Source organism: Conger conger, chromosome 9 (genome assembly GCF_963514075.1).
Source record: "Conger conger chromosome 9, fConCon1.1, whole genome shotgun sequence".
NCBI lineage: Eukaryota > Metazoa > Chordata > Actinopteri > Anguilliformes > Congridae > Conger > Conger conger.
Genome location: NC_083768.1, coordinates 1812199 through 1819698, shown reverse-complemented (window position 1 = coordinate 1819698; position 7500 = coordinate 1812199). Strand labels below are relative to the sequence as shown.

Sequence of the window (7500 nt, the reverse complement as noted above, 5' to 3'; positions counted from 1 at the left end):
AAAGCCGGTTTAGTGCAGGCAGAAAGTGTTTAGCTGACATTAATTAAATAACGTCCCCGTGCTTCCGGAAAGGTGCGACGCAGGCTCAACTTCCCTATGACAGGTGTAGCGCATGACACACCTGAGACGACGACGCTTCCTCACAAATGCCGCGCTCATTCATTGTCCGTTGCATAAAAAGCCCCAATAAAGCCGCAGAATGTCACATCCGATCGTTTACTGTAGGTTGACTGAATAACTGCCTAGATTCCTTCGAGCTGCGTAACATTAGGCAACTCTACTCGCGAGTGAAATGCTAGCCGTGAGTGTCATTCATCGGAATTTTACATACCCTCGCTTAGCTGGCTTGCTAACGCACTAACGCGAATGACGTGCACAATTAGCGTTGCACTAGCAGTAGGTAACTAGCTCGCTACCGCCGTTTCGCTTCGACTACAATGCACGGGTGTAGACAGTGCAGAAAACCTGACCTGACATTAGCGAGCTTGCTACAGCTAGCTATCTGGCGCTAGCATTAACATTGCTAACCACACCGCGGTTGTCATTGGTGCTATGACCATCAGCAGGAAACACTTTTACCTAGAGCCTGTCAAACGTGGTTCGTGAACACAAAATGCCCACTTTAGTCTGACGTTTAATCAATTTTGCATCGGTTAAACCTTACCTCTTTGTCAACCAGCACGGTCTCTGTACACCAATCGAAAACACCTTTCTGTGCCCGCTGTCGACAGAGAGAGATTTCACCTAAATCACCGCGATGTTGTAGCTAACGTTAGCGTAGCCACCTAACGTTGGAAGCGAACTACTCTAACTGTACCACAAGGTGTAGATTCACCAGTTCCGATTGTACACAAACCACAGGACACCACTTCCGGTATCTGACACCAGACGACAGTGAGGCTCCGCCCCTCCATTCGTTGTCTGGGGCAACAAGTGGGTCTCATGATTTAAATATTTTCATAGATTAATTGTCTTGCAGATACACGTAGTTGCACTCTACCTCTGGAGAATTTTCAATGTAAATATTTTTTGGTTGCAGTGTAATGGTGAATTGTAAATGAAAAGCTAACTGTCATTCTCCGGATCAGTATGTAATTGCGGAGTACCGCTGGCCCGTTTTGGTCATTCTGCGTGGGTGCTGTGTGCGTATCCATCTGGCGGATGACGGTGTCGGTTGTTTGTGCGTAACGGCGTCACTCGCTTCATCCTTGTTTATCATACATTTCACGTCGTGTGGAACTAAGCGGGGAAATGTCAAATGTCTGAGTGTTCTCTGTCTACACTGCGTGTGTGGGCAAACTAATGATAGCCCCCTGCCTTGGTGTGTGTATGGTGTGTGCATAGCGTGTGTAACTGGACTCGACCATGTGAAAAGACGTGAGTCTGGGAGACATGTGACATCACAAAGCCTGTTGCCATGGCAGAGGTTGTGCCCGGAGGCCGTGCCATTGAGACTGGCATGAGCATCAGGTGAATTGAGTTTGACTGAGAGCCAGGCAGTGGCAGCATGAAAATGCTTGTAGAACCAGAGAGAGAGAGGGAGAGAGAGGGAGGGAGAGAGAGAGCGAGGGAGAGGGAGAGGGAGGGAGAGAGAGAGGGAGGGAGAGAAATTGAAATGAATAGCCAGTGAGTTAAAGCAAGCACATTCGTGCGTACACACTGAGGCTATTACACAACAATGCTCAGATACACTGACGTTCACACACACACACAGTAATGCTAGCACACACTAACATTCACACACACACACACTGACACTTTCACACAGTAATGCTCACACACACTGACACTCACACAAACTGACACTATTACACAATAATGCCCACATACACGGACACTGACGCTCACACACAGTAACGCTCACACACACACTGACACTTTCACACAGTAATGCTCATACACACTGACGCTCACACAGTAACACTAACACACACTGACGCCCACACACACAGTAACACTAACACACAGTAACGCTCACACACACACTGACGCTCACACACAGTAATGCTCACACACACTGACACTATTACACAATAATGCCCACATACACAGACACTGACGCTCACACACAGTAATGCTCACACACACTGACACTATTACACAATAATGCCCACATACACAGACACTGACGCTCACACACAGTAACGCTCACACACACACTTTCACACAGTAATGCTCACACACACTGACGCTCACACACACACTGACACTTTCACACAGTAACGCTCACACACACACTTTCACACAGTAATGCTCACACACACTGACGCTCACACAGTAACGCTCACACACACACTGACACTTTCACACAGTAATGCTCACACACACTGACGCTCACACACACACTGACACTTTCACACAGTAATGGTCACGCACACTGACGCTCATACAGTAATGCTATCACAGTTACGCTCACACACACACTTTCACACAGTAATGCTCACACACACTGACGCCCACACACACAGTAACACTAACACACAGTAACGCTCACACGCACACTGACGCTCATACAGTAATGCTATCACAGTTACGCTCACACACGGTCTTTGTTCTCCACACTCTTTCCATCCCTTCATCTTTGCACCATCAGTCTCTCCATCTCTGCCAGGGAAACACACAGCCAAGAGACCTATACCATTCTACAGTCTTTATTTCATTCCATATATATTTACATTTGGGTGGAAACAAAAAAAAAAAAAAAAGAATAAGAAAGAAAGTGTGAGGTGTGTAACGTAACAGACTTCCAGTGGAATTAATGCTTCAGTGCAAAGAGTGTGTGTGTGCGTGGGTGTGTGTGTGAAAAGTGTGTGTGTGCGTGGGTGTGTCTGAAAAGGAGAGCTAGGCTGGTAATAGTCAGCCTATACAAACAAATCAAATAGAAAAATTCAGTAGTATACACATTTACTCCATAAAAACACCCATTTCTGTGAAAGCGATTCTACATCAAGTGTCCCATGAAGGCATTCCCGGTATTGCAGCATTGCACGTTTCATTGAAATTCACACGTCGAAATTACCCAGCAAATTATACAATATCTACAACCACTGCTTGTGGAAATCGGATTTGAAAAAATAGAGCAAACAGCATTTTGATTTTTAGTCAAGGCAAGTGTTTGGTTCGGTAGGACAACAGCTGCACAGTCCAGTTCACAGAGCATCCCGTTTCATGTTTACACTGCAACAACCAAAACACCTATATTAGTCTTATGTTTCGACTTAAAAATCAAGTTTCAAGTACTTTAATTGCAAAATAAATCACACAAATAAACAAAAATATTGCCAATGAGGTGAGAGAAGGTGTGTGCAGTGTACAGCGCAGCGAAAGGTAGAGAGAGAGGAGAGCGGCTCCAGGAGAGGCATTAGGCTGTAAATATGGCTTCCACATTATTACCTGAGGAGAACTTTATTTAAAAAGATGAAATGGGACACAGGAGCAGTCTACACCAGAAGTGGGTCCTCACTCCTGGTCCTGGAGAGCCGCAGGGTGTGCTGGGGTCCTCACTCCTGGTCCTGGAGAGCCGCAGGGTGTGCTGATTTTGTTACATTAAACACAACAGCAACTTTAGACCCAAGAAACCGGGTGAGGTGAGTCAGCTGTGATCAACTGCTTTCATTGATTAATAATTCAGTGCATAGAAACAACAGAAACCAGCACACCCTGCGGCTCTCCAGGACCAGGGCTGGGGACCCCAGCACTCCCCATACCTGCCATTTTTGGGTTAGATTGGATAACCGTCTTTTAACTCTGACTCTGTCTGTATACAGGGGCACGCTGAGGTATGTTTTGAGGCTTTGAGGTATGTTTGTTCCTGTTTGGTGGGGGTGTAGCAGAACTAAATAATGATGGAGGCCTAAGGCCAGAGACGGTCCTCCCATGGTTTGCAACAGGATGTTCAACGTGCCGATTCTGTTTAAATAAACGTTTTGCTCCGTTTTGTCAGGGCTGAACGTGACCCTGCACCCACACCGGCCCTTGTGGGATTAGATTGCAATCCCCTGTCTATAGATTCTGCATACAAGGTAGACTTGCATGGCTAGCATGTTTCACATATGCTGTGTTGCTAATGGCTGGCTAAAGTGCCAATCAAGTGCACAACACCACAGTTAGGTGTTGCAGTTTCCGCCCACGAAAGCACAGATAAAAGGGAAATCCTAAATCAGACCACCCATCCATGCCCCTGCACACTGATGGTCAGTTAACATGCATGTAAGCTTCCGAGTCATCAGCACCCTTACAATCCAACAATGCCAGGGGTCAAAGTTTAAGGGTCAAAGGTCAGCGCCTGGCTTTACGGAATGCTGAAGGATGCAGGGAGTTCGAGTGTAAGAGGAAATGTGTGTAAAAGTTTGATCTTTCTCCCCTTTTCTTTGATATCAGGGATGAAGTTTCACACACTCACACACACACGTATATGCATACGCACGCACACAGGCACGTATATGCATATGTACGCATGCACACACACACATGCACACACGTATATGCATACGTACGCACACACACACGTACATGCATATGTACGCATGCACACACACACACGTATATGCATACATACGCACACACGCACGTATATGCATATGTACGCATGGACACACACACACACACACACACACACACACACACACATGCACGTATATGCATACGTACGCACACACGCACATATATGTATATGTACGCATGCACACACACACACGTATATGCATACGTACGCACACACGCACATATATGCATATGTATGCATGCACACACACACACACACACACACACACACACACACGTATATGCATGCGTACGCACACACGCACGTATATGCATATGTACGCATGCACACACACATGCACACACGTACCCCTACACACACACACACACACACACACACTAGTTGGTCGACTGGTGTTTCTGGGTAAAAGTATGCATAATTGATTTTGGTTTTGCATTTTTCAATTCCCTGTCAAAAGTAGGCATCTGACCTGTGTCTGATATACCACAATCTCCTCAAAAAAAAAAAAAAGGAAAAAATAAATAAATAAATTTAAAAAAAAAGGAATCGGAAAAAATCTTCAGCTGGGAAACGCTCCCTCTGTGACCCTATGAATGTGTGTCTTTCCCTGCGACTCTGTGTCTTTCCCCGTGACAGCGTGCCCATCAACGCCTCTACCTGCACTCAGAAAACACCTCTTGAGCATTGCAGAGGTTTCCCATCAGTGAACGGTGCCTTTTTGCATATCAGCCAGTAGATGGCAGCAATATATCAAATATAAATATGCACATGCATGTGTGTTTGTGCATACGTGTGTGTGTGTGTGTATGCACATGCCTGTATGTATGTGTGTGTGTGTGTGTGCGTGTATGTACGTGCCTGTGTGTAAGTGTGTGTGTGTGAGTCCTGGCAGTTCAGGTCACTGTTGAACTCAGTGCCCCACCCTCCTCCTCTGCGCTCTCCTTCACTGAAAGAAGGGACCTCTCTTCCCTCTCTCCCCCCACTGAAAGAAGGGACCTCTCTTCCCTCTCTCCCCCCCCCTCTCCCTCTCCCTCTCCCTCTCCTTCCCCCTCCCCCCCCGCCTCTGTCTCTCTGGCGTCAGAAGCCGCTGGATACACCACCACACAGAACTTCTGCCCCACAGACGTCATCTTATCTGCAGAGAGAGAGAGAGAGAGAGAAAAAATAGACCTATTATAGTTCATTCACAAAGGTGTGTATCAAGAGGGCGGGTGTGTATCAGGGTGGTGGGTGTGTATCAGGGTGGTGGGTGGGTATCAGGGTGGTGGGTGTGTATCAGGGTGGTGGGTGTGTATCAGGGTGGTGGGTGGGTATCAGGGTGGTGGGTGTGTATCAGGGTGGTGGGTGTGTATCAGGGCGGTGGGTGTGTATCAGGGCGGTGGGTGTGTATCAGGGTGGTGGGTGTGTATCAGGGTGGTGGGTGGGTATCAGGGTGGTGGGTGTGTATCAGGGCGGTGGGTGTGTATCAGGGTGGTGGGTGTGTATCAGGGCGGCGGGTGTGTATCAGGGCGGCGGGTGTGTATCAGGGCGGTGGGGGTGTATCAGGGCGGTGGGGGTGTATCAGGGCGGTGGGGGTGTATCAGGGTGGTGGGGGTGTATCAGGGTGGTGGGGGTGTATCAGGGTGGCGGGTGTGTATCAGGGTGGTGGGTGTGTATCAGTGGGTGTGTATCAGGGTGGTGGGTGTGTATCAGGGCGGTGGGGGTGTATCAGGGTGGTGTGTATCAGGGCGGTGTGTGTGTATCAGTGGGTGTGTATCAGGGCGGTGGGGCTCGTACTGATGAAGCGGTTGAAGCTCTGGGGCTTGCTGTCCCAGTACACGCCCAGGAAGTAGACGGGCACGCCGGTGAGCATGATGCCCAGACCGATGCCACACACCAGGGGCTCTGAGTACAGGAGAACAGCAGCAGGAAGGCCAGAACAGCAGGTACAGCACCGGCCAGAGCAGGCTCACCTGGGACAGAGAGAGAGAGGCACCTCAACACACCTCAACACACCTCAACACTGCTGCACACCTGAAAACACCTCAACACTGCTGCACACCTGAAAACACCTCAACACTGCTGCACTCCTGAAAACACCTCAACACACCTCAACACCTCAACACTGCTGCACACCTGAAAACGCCTCGACACACCTCAACACTGCTGCACTCCTGAAAACACCTCAACACACCTCAACACACCTCAACACTGCTGCACTCCTGAAAACACCTCAACACACCTCAACACTGCTGCACACCTCAACACACCTCAACACACCTCAACACTGCTGCACACCTCAACACTGCTGCACTCCTGAAAACACCTCAACACTGCTGCACACCTGAAAACACCTCAACACACCTCAACACTGCTGCACACCTGAAAACACCTCAACACACCTCAACACTGCTGCACACCTGAAAACGCCTCAACACACCTCACCAAACCTCAACATTCCTGAGAACACCTCAACACATCTTAACATACTGATACACCAAAACGCACCTTAACACAGGGATGTCAAACTCCAGTCCTGGAGGGTCGCAGTGTCTGCAGGTATTTCTGATTTCCTTTCAAATCAGCAGCCAATTAAGGCCTTGAGAACAAGGTGTGTGGACTCTTTAGCCAATGAAAGACTTAGAAATGTATCTCTCGTGCTGAAACACACCAAAAACCAGCAGACACTGCGGCCCACCAGGACTGGAGTTTGACACCCCTGCCTTAACACCACACCTTGACCACACTTGATTACCCCTACAAACCTGCACATCGGCACGGCGGCACACCTGACTGTTGCATCACTGGCTAGCCCAACATTCTCCACACACTCAAGCTTCTTATTACAACAGATGCACATACTCTCAGAACACAGACCAACACACGACCGGGTTAAACAGAGAGATGAACACAGACCAACGCACGACCGGGTTAAACAGAGAGATGAACACAGACCAACACACGACCAGGTTAAACAGAGAGATGAACACAGACCAATACACGACCAGGTTAAACAG

The 7500-nt window shown here is 48.4% G+C and overlaps 2 protein-coding genes across 2 annotated transcripts in view; both read right to left on the bottom strand.

Annotated features, from left to right (window-relative positions):
* ap1g2 (adaptor related protein complex 1 subunit gamma 2) overlaps window positions 1-872 on the bottom strand; it is a 22002-nt gene extending 21130 nt beyond the window's left edge. Inside the window, 1 exon segment of the mRNA XM_061253775.1 lies at window positions 665-872. The gene's annotated coding sequence lies outside the window, so the exon portion shown is untranslated.
* Window positions 873-5560: 4688 nt separating this feature from the next.
* The window catches only part of slc7a8b (solute carrier family 7 member 8b), a 14947-nt gene continuing 13007 nt past the window's right edge, over window positions 5561-7500 (bottom strand). The window contains 2 exon segments of the mRNA XM_061253802.1: window positions 5561-5639; window positions 6281-6456. Of these exon segments, the coding sequence (XP_061109786.1) occupies window positions 5636-5639; window positions 6281-6456 (180 nt within the window). The 3' untranslated portion in view covers window positions 5561-5635.